The sequence below is a fragment of the Carettochelys insculpta genome, chromosome 16 (assembly GCF_033958435.1).
Source record: "Carettochelys insculpta isolate YL-2023 chromosome 16, ASM3395843v1, whole genome shotgun sequence".
Classification (NCBI taxonomy): domain Eukaryota; kingdom Metazoa; phylum Chordata; order Testudines; family Carettochelyidae; genus Carettochelys; species Carettochelys insculpta.
In genome coordinates, this window is record NC_134152.1 from 6,135,143 (window position 1) to 6,150,907 (window position 15,765).

Sequence of the window (15,765 nt, forward strand, 5' to 3'; positions counted from 1 at the left end):
CTAGAGCCCTACTTGGAATGCGTTGCCTAGAGAGGTGGTAGATTCTCCATCCCTTGAGGTTTTTAAGTCCCGGCTGGACAAGGTCCTGGCTGGGATGACTTAGTGGGGGTTGATCCTGCCTGAAGCAGGGGGCTGGACTAGATGACCTCCTGAGGTCCCTTCCAACCCCGTGATTCTGTGATACCTGCGAGGTGCCCGGGGTACTTCGAAGTCCCTTTACTCCTCAAAATTTTACTCCGTTCACTCCTCAAAATACACTTGGAAGTACCAGCAGGTGAGCCGCAGCTACACACGAGCCAGCACTGCGAAGTTCAAAACTTCGAAGTTGCCGCAGGGGAGAATTAGCTTAATGAACTGCTGCATATGCAGGGCAGCACTTTATTAATAATCTCCCGACACCCTACTTACCATCCTCCCTTCGAAGTAGGGAGGTAGAGTAGACACAGCTTCTGAGTACAGTCTTTCAAGCTGTTGTGCATCTGTCTTGTTGTAGCTTCAGGCAGATTATGTTTTCCTGGTTTGCTTATGAGAATGTAATGTGGGACTGTGTCAAAACCCTTACCAAATCAAGATAAATCACTTCTACTGCTACCCTCCCACCCACCAGGCTAGTAACCCTATTAAAGGAGGAAATAAGGTTCATTGGGTGTGATTTGTTCTTGAGAAATCTGTGCTGTCTGGTTTTATAACTCTACGCGGGTACAAATTGTTTAATCATTTGTTCCAGTATCTTACTTGTTATCAAAGTAAGGCTGACTGGTCTACAATTCCCTCCATCCTCTTTGTTTCCCTTTTGAAAGATAGGCGCTACCTTTGTCATTCTTCAGTTATCTCGGGCCTCATCCATCCTTTGAATTCTTGAGTGATTACTAGTTCCTTGAAACATGGAGATATCCAGATCTTGTGGAGCTGGAAGGGACCTTGAGAGATCATTGAGTCCACCTATCACCACCACTGAAAGGCTGAGCTCACAACACTGGGCTTACAAGGCCAATACTGTAACCACTGAGTTATCCCCTTCTCCCTGCCTTAAGTGTGTTAGGAGGAATTTCATCTGGCTCTGACGATGTGACGACCTCTAACTCCTTATTGCCTTTCATAGTTCCTGCTATGCGTAAGTTGTTTTGCAGCTTGGTCTTCTTCATTTGGTCCTTGCAGGCTTGTGGTATTCCTTCGCGCTCTTCCTTAGCAATATGTCCCTGTTCCCCCTTCTTAGAGGGCTCCTTTTTGATTGACGGAGCCATCTCGGCCCCTCACTCTTTTTTCTTATCTTTCCTTCACATTGGGATACTTTGCAGTTGTGCCTTTAATGCTGCCTTCTTGAGAAACTGCCATTATCCCATAGGATTTCTTCCCATGGGACCTTTACCGGTTCTCTAGCATGCACATATTTCTGCATGGGCCCTGATCTTCAGCCAGGAGGATGGACAAGAACACAACCTACCGGGAAACCCAATAGGTGCTGACGATCTGCTCAGTCTCCTGCCTGGCTGTGTAATTAGTGCCCACCTGGGTGAGCAGCATGGGATAGTGGTCACAGGGACGGATGTGTCTTGCCAGCCTTTCCATAATGTTTTGGATGCAGGCTGAAAGCCAGCAGCTCACCTCCCAGAACATCACGTCACGTCGGCAGCTGTAAGCCTCCATCCAGAAGAGAGTCACCAGCCGCTAGCACCCTGAGTCTCGTGTAGTGGCCTTGAGTTTCCCAACCCTGGGCACAAGAGTCTCCTCCTCCTCCTCCTAAGCCATTGGGGTCTGCCCCTCACTTCCTGTTGCCGGTTCAGCGCGTGGTTTCGAGACCACGATGGGCGTGGGTCAGAGTTGGAGTACTGTTTGCTGCCCAACATGTCCAACAGCCAGTGTCTTCCTTGCAGAGCAGCCAGTTACTCCTCTTCCTCGGGGGCTGCTGTAACCATCTGCAGTTGGCTTGCATGCTCCGTACCAGATGTTTCCCCGTGCGTGCTGTCAGTGAAGCCATCTAAGTGAATTTGCTCTTTATACTTGAGTGGATGTTTTCCATATTGGTGCAATATTTTGCCAGTATTGACCGTTGCTGAAACCTTGGGGAAGCAACACTGTCGCAAACATGAGTTCCTGTTAGGTGGGTTTGTCTTGGATTTGCCTTGTGTGTAAATCAGAGGCTTCGTCCCCCTGGAGAAATCTCTGAAACCAAGTTGGGGCGAAGGGGACATGTTGGGTGCCTGTCCTGGGAGCTGTCACTCCCCATGATCCTTATGGAAGGACTCTCCTTTGGAAGTTATGCCTGGCACTAGCTGCTATTTAATCGTGTGACTTTTCTTCCTAGGTGTTAAGGTAATCGGTGGCATCAAGGAGCTGACAAGAGAAGAATATGGGGTATATGTAAAGAGGATCCTCCCAGGGGGTGTGGCTTATGCTGATGGTGAGTGAGAGGCCATGGGAAGTTGCACAGTGGTATTATATTTGCTCACATCAAGCACTTTTGCTGAGCCTTTTGCTGATGCTTCTTCCTAAGCCTGCTTCCAGATCTTCTGGCAAACGGTGTTCGTGTTTTGTGTCAAACCTGCTCTCTCGTGTCTCAGCTATTTAGAAACCATTCCAGCCTGTGCACTGAGACACATCCATGCTTCACGTCAGGTTCTCTGCATTTTAGGGTTCTGCTTTTAAAATCAGATCTCACTAGTTTGTTGGGTCCGGTCCACAAAGCCATCCTGAGACACTTGCTTGATTTTTTGCTCTCCCTTCACTCAGGTGGGCGTCCGATGAGCATCTCCTGAGTAAAGATGGAGTGGGAAGTGGACAGAATTCTCAGGATTTGGCTCTTTTGAACCAAAGTCAGCATTGTTTGGTTTTTTCCAAATAGAGTTGTGTCTTTTGAGCATTTTAGTTGTGTCTTTTGAGCATTGAGCAAGTGGCCTAACAACCCAATCTAATGTAAGAGGTCTAATTGCTAACGCCTCCAGAAACAGAAGCAATTCTAGAGCTCCCAACCCTGCCATGTTTTGTGATATGCCTTTGTACTTTCCAGAGAATCAAAGCACGGCATGGGAAAGAGTAACATCCCTTCAATGTCTCCTGGTTCCTTTCTTTAGGACGTTTGCAGCCAGGAGACCAGATCTTGGAGGTCAACGGAGATTCTCTGGTTGGAGTCACAAGTGAGAGGTACTGTAGTCATGCATTCATTTCACTTCCATGAAGACCAGTTGTGTGTTAGGGGGACAGCTGGTATAGAAAACATGGCAGTGTTACTGCTGTCTATAAACAATGGGTTCAAGTGCTATCCATCCAATACTTCCTTCCTAGTACAGCATCCTACAGAACTCTTCTGTTCAGATAAGCTTCCTTGTAATAGAGCAAAGGACTGAAACTGTATTGGAGGTGAATTTAACCTTCATCCAGAATACAAAGTCAGGCTGAACCCACTCACCCTCTGAGGTCAGAAGAAGTGGAGATAACTTCACTGCCCCAATGTTTGTTACTCTCCCACTCTGCACAGTAACAAACCCTGGGCAGACATCGTGCAGGACAAAGGTCTTATGTGGGCCGCGCCTCTTGTGTAGGACGATAAAGGCTCTTCATACCAGCTTTGTACTTCCAGGGTCTGGGCTGCTCAAGGAGTTGAAACAGCCTGGGCCTAACGCAAGGTAGCCCAAAGGGCTGCTCTACCTTATGGTAGTGCTCCGTGGCTCACTCTGAGTGCGCTGGGCGTTCCCTCTCCAAGTATGATAGACCCCCTTCCTCAAGCCCCATTTCCCAGTATGCTCTTCTGCTAGCAGCCTGGCAGAGAGACCGCCAACATGGCACTGTGTACATGGACTGGAGTGGGGGTACTTCCACTGGGCTGCAATCTGCCCCCTGTCTCTGTGCTCCAAGGAGGCTACAGCATAATTGAGACACTGAGTGCATCTATTAGAAAATGGAGATTTTTTTACAGAGAAAAACTTGATTGTTAATATTTTCAGGGGTCTTCATTGCTCTTTGTGGTTGTCTCAGAGTGTTTTCCTTGCCCAAAACAGCCATAGCTGGACAGGGGTGTGTGGTCAGAGAAGACCCTTTGGGATATTCCCCGGTGTGCTGATCAGGCCACTGACACCTGACTTCTTGCTCTCTGGGGCTCCCCATCACCATGTCCTGCTGAGCCAGATCCTCTGGTCTCCCCCAGCCAAGTTACAGAGTTGGGGTTACCACCTCCCTGCAGAGCAATGCAGGCACTGGTTAACTACAGCTGTGGGAAGGTGCAATTGCAGAGCACAGTACCCAGGAAATCAACCCCTGGAAGGGATCAAACCCCCAAATAGATTGCTCTCTCTCCATGCAAAAGATTGGCGTAGGGGGGCTCATTAGGTAAGCCCCCTTTATCAAAGAAAGGGAGATATGCGCAGTGGCAGCCCTCCCTAGGTACTAACAATTTACACTGGGCTTGATTATAAACAAAAGGATTTTTGATTAAGCAAAACAGTAGGGTTTAAGTGGTTATGAGTAAAAAAAAAGGCAGAAAAAAGTGAGATAGCAAATTAAAATAAAAGCAAATGCGTAGTTAGTTCTGTTCCACTAGGAACCTAGATACTTGTGAGTTCTTACTCCAAATAGCTGTTCTCATATCAGGTGAAAGCTTCGAGTCAGGAATGATCTTACCCTGACTTGGATCTTCAGTTCAGTGTAGAGTTCTCTTTCTTTGTCATAGGGTGTGTCAGGTAATTTCCAAGGCAGGCTGAAGACAAAGGAACTGAAAGTTTCTCTGCTTAAATATACTTTTTCTCTGGGCAGCAATCCTTTGTTTCACCTTTCCCCGCACCCCCATACCCCCCTTGAAAAAACTGAATTCCAAAACGGAGGCCTGTACTTGTTGTTACAGTCACATGTCCTTCTAGACCAACCACCTCTCCCACCTACAGGACAAATAAAGCCATTTACATGCCATTAGGCTGATTTCCCAGTTGTTAGGGTTGGAATGGCAGTGACGGCCCTCCTTAGCACACTTAAAACTATAAACAGACTCCATATTTCTAACTTCACATACAAGAAGGACACACATGCAGAAACAGGATCTACAGATCCAGCAGGTTATAATGTTACAAATGGGTTTCAAGAGGCATGTTCTCCAAAGCATCTCTGAAGTATGCATAGGTCTACTCGTAACCCATTTTACATAAAGCACGGGGGGTCCATCACAACGTGGAGACTCAGAAAATAGGCACAGGACCCTAATCTTCCTCCTCCAAAGCCACCAGTCCCTTTTCCTTCAGGTGCCAGAAAATCCCCGTTATATTTCAGTAGGGTAGGGCCTATGGCACACCAATAAGTCACTCTCTGTGCCCAAGCAGTAGAGAGCAAGCGCACAAGGCTTGTTCCTTGACTGTGCTGGGATCTGTACGTGTGAGGCTCCGAATCTGGCTATGCGTAAGGGAAGGAAGGTTCGCAGTGTAGACCGTAGTGAGGAAATACTTGTTAACGGGTTGGCTGTATTATCTGTGGGTCCCCAGCTAGTGCAGCAGGGAGGAGACTCACTCTGTGATCTACCTTCCCTCCAGTTCTGCTACCGGACAAGGGGAGTGAGGCCCCCAGGAGATGTTCTGTCTGCCAAAAGCAGTCAGTAAGGTTTGCCCCACTGCACAGCTCACTGTTGAGTTTGACAAGCCCATGCGTGAGCCATCTGACACACAGCTGTGCCCAGGGCTGGTGTCTTGTCCTCTTCTTCCACCTAACAGTCATCCTTCTGTCTCCACAGAGCTGTGGATATTCTCCGCACAGCCTCTGCCACCAGCCACATGCGCCTTCTAATAGCTCGAGACGATGACGCCAGGTGAAGTTCCATTGTATTCCATTGGGGGCGGGGGGAATTGCATGTTATATATGGAGTTCTATGATATTGGTGTGTGTGCGTGATAAATAGGAAAGTGGGTTGTTGGATTCTTTGTAGCTCTGCTTGTACTAGCACTGGAAATGGGCCTTTGTTAATCTCTCAGCAGTGTTTCCTGCATAGCGTGGGTCAAAGGAGAACCAGCACTGGTCTTTTTTTTTTTTCCCGTCTCCCTCTTAAAACTTGGCACGGGAATTATCAGCTTTACACTGTGCAAAAACAAAATCAAAAGCTCAAGGGAAAATGGTCTGAGGAGTCACATGGACTGTAAAACAGTGACTGAGGCAGAGCCACCTTCTCTCAGGCCCAACTTCGGTCCCAGCCTGTGCACTAGGTCCGTGGCGGAAACATTGCTCCACTCCTTGGGCCACTGAGCTCTTCCTCAGTCACTCCTATAGTTACAGCAGCTTTCATGGCCACTGCCGGGGCTTGGCCCCTCCCTGGGGCGTGGGAGAATAGCCTGTGGAACTGTGTGATACCAGTAAGTTCCCCTCTAAGTTCCCCTCAGAGTTTCGCGAGCCCCTCTAGATCTGTGTTGCATGGCGTACAGCTGCGTAAATGGATTCCTCAAATCCCACCCCAGCTGCACTGAAGAATATCTCCGATTCTGTTATATCATAGGCCAGGCCAGGGGTATGCGAGATCCGGCCCACAAGCCAGATCTGGCCTGGTCTTGCCTAGGATAGCAAGATTCATCACTGATCCTGCAAGTTCATATGTAGAATTGATGTAGGCATTCACAGCCCAAGTCCTGGGGAAGGTCTGAGAAGCAGCCCCTTGCTTCCCCCATGAGGAAACCTCTGTCTCTGGAGGGGAAGGGTAGCTTCTCCCCAGATTCCCTCCTGTCAGTGACTTCCTCAGTACAGCTTGTTTTCCTTGGCCATGGTGAGAAGCCTTGGGAGGAATGGTGAGGCGTTGGCCCAGTCAGAGTGAAGCTGAGGTTGTGACAGACAAAATGAGGTGGCAGGAAAGAGAGGCTGAGATTGTACTTAAGGAGGCAGGCCAGGGATAGAGAGGTTGATTGTGAGTGGCTTAAAGATGGCATCTAAAGCCACATGAAGAGCTACAGTGATGAGGGAGAGGGTGAAAGGAGTGGGTCAAGGACTGAGCCCTTCTGAATATTTCATATGCCTCGTCTATGTTCTTGTGTCCTCTGAGACTTTAATTTTCTCCCGTGTGTTGGCAATTTGTTGATAAGCTGTAAGACTTAATGTCGCCCCACAGGATTGCTTTTGGAAGGTTCTCAAGTCCCAAATCTCATCAGGCCAAGAGGGAAACAGTGCAACTCAGTGTGCTGGAGAAGGCCTTGAGATTCCACGCCAAGGGAGCCAGGAGACGTACTGAAAAAGTATTCCCATATGCATAAGGCTGTCAGGTGGACAGGGCAGCTCAAGTAAATTGGAATATCCCAACTGAAAGCGCCCATTGCAAACAGGAGACTCAGCTGGCCACATAGAGCTTTGGGCTCTTGCTTAGAATGGGATGTTCACCTTGAACACTGGCAACAAGCCATCAGAATGGCGTCACTTGGGATTTATGCACTAGTGTATTTGCAGGGCTACATCTTTAATGCCCTTCTGGGCTGGCTGAAACCTGTCTGGCTCCACTTCAATGAGAGGGTGACGGCTGTTTTTTCTCTTTTGTAGAGAAGCAAAAAAGAGGTACTTTGTCACCAGGCCAAGGAGCCAAAAACCAGGATGACTGCATATCTACTTAGTTGCTGATACGATAATCTCTTATTGGATCTTAATAAGTGAAATCTGTACAAACAGGCCTTCTGCATAAATGTTAGTTTCGAGAAGTGGAGCAGACAAGTATATTTAGTGCCCTGGTTTTGGTTTGTTGTCGTTTCCAAGACAGAGCTGCGCATCTTGGTTAATCTCAGCTCTCAGCCAACATGCTTAGGTCATTGAAGAAAGCTTGACCGTGTTCCCAAGGAATCTGTGTGCACCCGGGCTGTCGGGAAAGTGTAAAAAGTCCTAATGGTGCACTATGGAGATCAGTGGTGCCTTGTCCTAAGGTGAAATCCTGACCCTGCTGATGTCAATGCGAGTTTTGTCATTGCTTTCCCTGGGGACAGGCTCCAGCAAATGATTTTTATGGAGGCACGATGGGAAAATGATAAATGCCCTCATCTGGAGAACACCAGGAAGAGGAGATGAGTGGTAGGGAGCTGGTAGCAAGTCTGCCAGCTCAGCCAGCTGCTAATACAAAGCCCAGAACTTCCCTGAGGTTAGCACCAGGCATGGACCTGCGCCATGACATTTAAAACCTGATCCATGCTTTCTAATTAGAGGTGTTTGTAAAAAGGCTGTCTTCTCTCTGCTTTGGCTTGGTCCTCATGAGAGAGAAGATACTGCATTATAGCGGATTCTTCCAGCTCTTCAGAATAGAATTCCTATCTCAGAGGAAGTCTCCCTAGCGTACTGGAGAACGGGCTTCTGCCTTTTCTTTGGGTGGAAAGGCTCATCCAAAATGTGGATGATCTGACACTAACAGCTGGGAAGTTAGTCAGCTGGAGCCTATGACTTTATTTGGTTGGTACTCTTGGATTCAAGGCTGCCAAACAACAGCTAAGCCACGAAATCCCAGCCCGGTAAACAGCATGTCATTCCACAGGTGCCATGCTGCTTAAAGAGCTCGACCGCAAGCCCAAGGAGGTCAAGGGGAGGCGTTCCACTGAGTGGACCAGGCCTTCGTTTTGTAAAATGGGTTCCTGGTTGATAATGTCAACTGTGGATTGGTCCTGGGAACTGTGATGGGATGGACTAGGCCCAGGGAACCCATGCTGGAACTTCAAGATCCTACGACACCCTGTCCAAGAGAGGAGCAGATGAAAGGTCCTCCAAGCAGCCCAGAGTGGTTGTGAGAGGAAGCAGCCAATCAGGGTCCAGAAGACTCGCATAAAAGGAGCTGCAGGGCAGGGCCGGCAACACTCTGTTGCTGCCTTCTGCTGGAGGAGAGAGGACTGTGTTCTGCACTGGGCAAAACTGCAGCAATATTTGGTGAACAGCTCTGTGCTGGCAGGGCCAGGGGAGCGAGGGAAGCTGCCAGCTGGCTGCTGGGCCTGAAGAAAGTCTGTATCCATAGAAAACACCTGAGAACTTCACCAGGAGCTCGAGCCGAGGATGCTTCTCAGCTGGAGAGGTTTCCCTCCTTGCCATTAGTGAAGCAGCAGGGGAGAGCTGGCTTGGTTTTGGACTGCCAAAGAGCTGCCTCGCCAAAGTATTTTATTTCTGGATTGTAGAGCCTGTCATCGTTGTGACAGAGGTGGCTGTGGGAGCGTTGTGCCAAATGTCTTTCCTCCTCGGTTCAGACCCTGGCTGAGCAATGCACTGGTTACCTGTATGCTTTAATTCCTAATCCAGCGGTAAATTGCTGTCTACACCTCCCCCGGCCCCTCACCCCGACGCAGCTGCCGTGCTGGCTCAGTTACTGTGGCCAGTGAGAAGAGGGGAGTGAAGCCAAGGCTCGGCTCCCTTCCTGGAGCAGGTGGAAAACTGGAGAAACAGCCCTGCTTATTCCTCTGCCCAGATCTAAGCTGTGGGCTGGCTGGTTCTCAGTTGCCCCTTGTCTTCGTGCAGACACCCAGCCAGCAATTCGCCCTCAGCAGTTTGCCACATCATAGGGGTGGGGCAAAGATAACTTCTACATTCTGTGCTGGAAACACATGGACAGGCACCAGGAGACTCCTCACGCTCTGTGCAGTACGTGTTGAGCACCATAGCCGGACAAGGCAGGGGATAACCCAGTAGGTTCCTCCGGGCAGGGTGGAAGCAGGTGTTGTTCACAGTTATCATGACAGTTTGTTTCTAATCTGCCATTACCCTTCGTCTGCTTCAAGCTGTTCGGGCACGTTACTCGTATCTTAAATTGCAGCAGATGTTTCTAAGTATATTCATTTGTGTGCATCCACATGGTTTCGTCCAAGGCTACAGCTCCTCCACCCATCTGTCAGCTCTGCCTCCAGCCACCCCCCGAGAAACTGTAAAGTGATAGGAGGACAACGTCCGTGGCAACCAAACCTGCCGCAGTTTGTTTGGTCTTCATTTGTTCTTGGTCATCTGCTAAATCTGCAAAAGGTTACCCAGGGGGAGAGTCGAGCAGTAATCAGTTTACATTATTTTAAAGATTTGCAGAGATTTCGCTTACATAATCGTCTCACCCAATGTTTAATACACCAATACATATCTCCAAGATTAAAGGGGGCGAGGGAAGGGGACGGCTTTTTATGCACGCTTGTTGTTTGTTTATTTTATCCCATATTATCTTTTAGCCATGTCCTTGAGCTCTGAGGAGTAATCATCTTTCTATCCACTTTGCCGTCAGGAGTGGGCACTGACGCAGATCCCGCCAGGGCTGGCGGCACGCTTGGCATGCTGTCCCTTTTAGCATCAGCCGTTGGGCTCCAGAAAGGACAAGGCCAATTGATGGGACGCACAGGGAGCCTGATTCTGGATTCTCCTTGGGCCCTCTTACTCCACTCTGGCAGAATGCAGGGGCCTTAGGCTTGGTCTGCAATAGACCTTGCAGTCGACTGCGGACACACAATTCTAGCTACGGCAATTGCGTAGCTAGAACTGACGTATCTGCAATTGGCTTACCTGTCTGTCCTCCTGAGGGAAATCAGTGGAAGAGTTTCTTCCATCTACCTCCCTTGTGAGTCCAGGGGTCGACAACTGACCCCTGATGCTATCACTTCATGCGTCTCTACCCAGAAGTGTAGACATGGCTTCAGAGAGAATGAGAGTCAGGTCCAGAACCCATGTTTTTACAACATGGAAAGCCCAACAAATGGGCGTTGGTATCTGATGCGGTTCAATAAGGGGAAGTGTAGAGTCCTGTGCCTGGGGCGGAAGAATCCCAAGCATTGTTACAGGCTGGGGACTGACTGGCTCAGCAGCAGTCCGATGGAAAGGGACCTAGGGGTTATGGTGGATGAAAGGCTGGATAGGAGTAAACAGTGTGCCCTTGTAGCCAAGAAGGCTAACGGCATACTGGGGTGCATTAGGAGGAGCACTTTGAGCAGATCTAGAGAAGTAGTTCTTTATTCGGCACTGGTGAGGCCACATCTGGAATATTGTGTCCAATTTTGGGCCCCCCAGTATAAAAAGGATGTGGATTTGCTGGACCAGGTTCAGCGAAGGGCAACAAAAATGACTAAGGGTCTGGAGCACAAGACCTATGAGGACAGGCTGAGGGATTTGGGCTTGTTTAGTTTACAGAAGAGAAGACTTGGAGGTGATTTAATAGCAGCCTTCAACTTCCTGAAGGGGAGCTCTAAAACGGAGGGTGAGAAACTGTTCTCAGTGGTGTCAGATGGCAGAACAAGGGGTAATGGTCTGAAGTTGAAGAGGGGGAGGTGTAGGTTAGATATTAGGAAAAACTACTTCACCAGGTGAAGCACTGGAGTGCGTTGCCTAGAGAGGTGGTGGAATCTCCATCCCTTGAGGTTTTTAAGTCCCGGCTAGACAAGGTCCTGGCTGGGATGACTTCGTGGGAGTTGATCTTGCTTGAAGCAGGGGGCTGGACTAGATGACCTCCTGAGGTCCCTTCCAGCCCTGTGATTCTGTGATCATGCAGTCACGTGAGGTTGTCCCATGTTCAGCTTTAATGGATATAAGCAGAGAAGAACAGAGTCACTGCCAGGACAGCTTATACTGCTGTTGCAACGGAAAACAGGTTTTGAGCATCTGACACAATTATTTACTGTCCTGCTCTGGTATCTTGTAACAGGACAGTTTGTCCGTTGGGTGGACAAATGAGAGCTGAGCCAGCTCAGCTTAACCCACTGGGGCCTGTCCAGAGGAGGACTGGCTTGTCTCTGTTCTAAAGAGAGCCCCCACCTGAAGCAAATACTCACCCAGGAACCTCTCCCTGCAACAAACCTTGTCGCCAGCTCTGGCCACATACCTGTGCTAGCAGCAACATCACAGCAAGGAAGATGCAGAAGAGAAAGACCGCGGACAATGTGGAGAAGATCTGTGGAGAACTGGGGTACGCCGGGGATCAGCTAGAAGTTTAGTCCTGAGATAGATTGAATTGGAGGAGACTGGTAGGTGTCCTGTGCTCCATTGGGAGTACAGGGTTTACATCAAGGAAGTCAACACCATTGCAGGATCTAACCACATAGCCCACAGCATCAGGGGCTCACCAGCTGCACATCTACTGACATGATATATGCCGTCATGTCCAGCAGTGCCCCTCTGCCGTGTGTATGGGCCAAACCGGACAGTCTCTGCGCCAAAGGGTGAATGGACAAAAGTCAGACTTCAAGAAAGATAATATGTATAAGCCAGTTGCATATTTTAACCTCCCTGGACACTCAGGCATGGATCCTTCTTCCAAAAAGCTTCAGAACCAGACTGCAGACCAGCACTTCCTTTGCAAGTTTAACACAATTACATTAGGACCGAATAAAGGTTTAGAAAAGCTGTCTCACTACAAAGGCAATTTCCCCTCTCTCAGTCGGCACACTTCCTCGTCAGCTGCTGGGAGTGAGCCAAATCCACCCTGACCTCATTAACTCCCCCTTCTTTTGAGGTACCAGTGCGTTATATATCCCTGCCTCTGTATTTCCACTCCAGTGCATCAGGTGAAGTGGGTTTTACTCACAAGAGCATATGCCAAAATAAATCTGTTAGCCTTTTGTGTGCTACAGGGCTCCTCCTTGTTTCTGTGAGTTATCAGAGGGCTCAGTCAAATCAGAACAGTTAGAGCCCTGGGGTAGCTGACAATCAGTGTATCTGCCGATCTTTGCTTTAAGCACACATCAGGCTTTCAATATTCCAGTTATTTAGTTCCTGGGGTCTCATAGGCTTTATTTATGGAGACAAGCTGTTGATTCAAGGGTTTTATTGGGTGTCCCAATCTCTTGTCTCCCACCTGTGGAGCAGAGGGTGAAGTTTCCAGCCATTGTGTTTTCATGAAACTTTTGATGTAGGGCTCACCCTTTGTTCCCCCCAGAACATAAGGGCATCACAAAAAGGTATTATGGGATAAAACAACAATATTCTGCAGAGAGATTGGCCTCCTGCTGCTTAATCTGTAGCAAAGTCGGCCTGCAGCTGGTTGCTGCTGTGCTTCCCTTGTGATCCGACTCCACTCTCTGGGTCTGTACAAGTTTCAGGGTGCTGGAACAAGGACGCTTCTGTTATCCTAGATTTCAGCATCCTTCGTGAAGAAGGGTTGGGGGTGGGGAGCTGAGGCATTGGGTGTGTTATTAGAGGGAAAGTTGCTTATTTCAGCCCTCTGAGTTAATTATAAGGCTGGGTATTTAAATTCCACAGGAACCTGATAAGTGTGAGTATTTTCATAGTAGAGCTGGTCAAACAGTAAATAAACCCAAATAATGGAAGATCTGGGAACAGGTTGAACCTCTTTAATCCGGCACACTCTCATCCGGCAGCATCCGTAATCCAGCATGATTTTAGTTAGCCCGACGACCACTTTTCTGAGGTTTGTCCAAGTTTCCCAGGGTCCCATAAAGTTTGTTTAAAGCTACCAGTCCTGGCTCTCAGGATTCTGTGCTGTTATTTAGCTGTCATTTACCCCTAAATGTCTTCCAAGAGCCAAGTAAGCAGTGGCAATATAGATGTGCTGTGGTCCGGCAAATTCTCTTGTTTGGCACCGGCCAGTTCCTGAGGGTGCTAGACTAGAGAAGTTCAACCTGTCCTGTTTTTAACAAGCAAGGTTGGCTAGAATTCCTAGAGTCGGATTATGCGTTAGTCAGTATGGGGACAATATCTGTGCACCTTCCAGTCTCCCAAACTTCCTGAAGTTTGGCACAAAATCTTCTGTCTAAAGAGTCAGAAAACACATGACTTGCTGTTCAGTAGTTCTGTCAATGGGATTTAAGCCTGTGCTTGAATGCTTTGGTGCACTGAGGCCTGCCATGTCTGCTATGCACTCAGGGAGCCCAGCCAGTAATATGCAATTTAGATGTTCGGTCATATTCAAATAGCAACCCATTGGCGCGGATGGCTTGCAAACTGCCAACAGGCTGAGAATTATTCCTTCAAATGACTGGGCACATATATGTCTGCACAGCATTCTGGAAAAGCTTATTGCAAAATAACGCTGCTCTGCACCAAATGCATTTTCAAAGAGCGCTGAGCTATTTCGAGGTCGACTCTATTGTGTGCAGATGTTCTATTTCGAAATAGAGCCAACGGGATGCACTGTGGCTTATTTCAACGTCGGCTCTATTCCCTGTCTTAACAGCACCTGTTTCGAGATAGGCACCGATCCTCGTCAAATGAGGTTTACCAGTGTCGAAGTCATTTCGAAATAGTGGTTGCGTTGTGTAGACTCTAGGACAGTTATTTTGAAATAACTTTGCTGTGTAGACCTATCCATCCAGCGCTCAGGATTTGTTCATTGGAAAAAGGACTAAAATCAAAGTTAGGATTATCTGTTACAAATAGTGTGCGAGCTCTGTATTCGGCAGGCAACTCCTGTAGCAAGTGTGTTTTGTTTTATTGTTTGTTTTTTCTTTTTTTTTGAGACTCTAAATGCATTGAGGGAAATGTGTAAAGACAAATGAGCACAACTAACCAGCTTTCTATAGCTAAAAAAGCCCTGGAAATTAGTTTTCATTGTGACACTGATCAAAATTCAGTGCATTACATCCTAACGGTCATGACTGTTCACTCAGAAAATAAGAGAGGCTGAGGGAGGCAGATCTCACCTGCCAGACCTGTAGAAACAAAGCAGTCCTGCAAATAGTCCCAAGTGTGAGTACATTTAATTGAAAACAATGGGGCTGCTGCCCTGAGGAAGTTCATCATGTATGATTTTGTTTGCAGAATCTGAGTGTGTATCTGTAGGTGTCCAGTGAATCCTGGTCCATTCAGACTATAACTTGAGTTTAAGAGACTTAGCAATTGGCTTGTTGAGTTGGTTGCCAGACATACTGGCTGTAGAGCAGAGTTGTTCTTTCTCCCCGGAAGTGCTCTAGGTGCTGCTCCATGGGCCAGTGACCCACCCGCCACAGGTGCGTGGGTTACACTATAACCAGGCGGCCTCGACTGTGAGAGTCAGGGCAGTGCAAAACTGATTTAAAATACATTGGGAGTGAGGGCAGGGGCAGAATCTGTCATTGCTTCATTTAGAGAGATTTTTTTGAAGGCTCTGCGACATCCCCAGCCTGGGATTTCTGCACTGCAGCAAATACCATTGTGTGATGTTTCCTCTTCTTCCTCAGAAGAGTCAAAATCGGCTCCTCGGCTCGCCCTTTGCCGGAGGGTTTCCCGGCTAGCGATGCCGAGTCCCATTTAATTAGTTAACTGGTTAACCAAGTGAAAGGGGGGCGCGACTGGACGGTGCACTGGTTGGACTGGAATGCCTCCTGCCCACAGTGCTCCCAGGCCAGGCCCACCAGGGACAGAAGCTCCAGCCCTGTGGGGCTGGAGCAGCCCCCTAATGCAGAAGTCTGGGGGAGGGGCGCTGCTCCACCCCCCACCAGTTAACAGGTTAACCACTAACATCCCTGTTCCCAGTCTCCCCTCCCAAGGGCTCTCTGCTGCTCACAGCTTCTCCGCTCCAGCCATCTCTGCTTACCTGCTAGGGCACTGGCCTGAGGGCTGCCGTCCTGAGCAGCTGGCCCCTTGTTCCAAGAACCCACCACCAGACTGAGCTCCAGCTCTTTGGAGTTCCTCTCCCAAAACGTAGCCTGACTTCTCAAAAGCCTTTTTAGCCCCGGGCGTAGCCCTGCATCCTTTCATTGGCTCTGCTCTAACACAGCGGGCCGGAGCCTGGTCTGCTCCTAGGACCAGCTCCTCTGCGACAGCCACCTTAAAAACGTTCAGAATGGGAGAGCTTTAAATGCAATTACTCAAGTCACGGGAAGCCTGTTGCTCTGTATCAGAGAGGGGGCCATGTTAGCCTGTATCTTCAAGAACAACAAGGAGTCCTGTGGCACCTTA

The 15,765-nt window shown here is 48.7% G+C and overlaps 1 protein-coding gene across 1 annotated transcript in view; it reads left to right on the top strand.

Moving 5' to 3' along the window:
* LOC142021853 (syntaxin-binding protein 4-like) overlaps positions 1 to 15,765 on the top strand; it is a 103,428-nt gene that overhangs the window by 43,390 nt on the left and 44,273 nt on the right. The window contains exons 3-5 of the mRNA XM_075011104.1: positions 2,306 to 2,401; positions 3,072 to 3,141; positions 5,708 to 5,782. Coding sequence (XP_074867205.1) covers positions 2,306 to 2,401; positions 3,072 to 3,141; positions 5,708 to 5,782 — 241 coding nt within the window. The remainder of the gene's footprint in view (positions 1 to 2,305; positions 2,402 to 3,071; positions 3,142 to 5,707; positions 5,783 to 15,765) is intronic.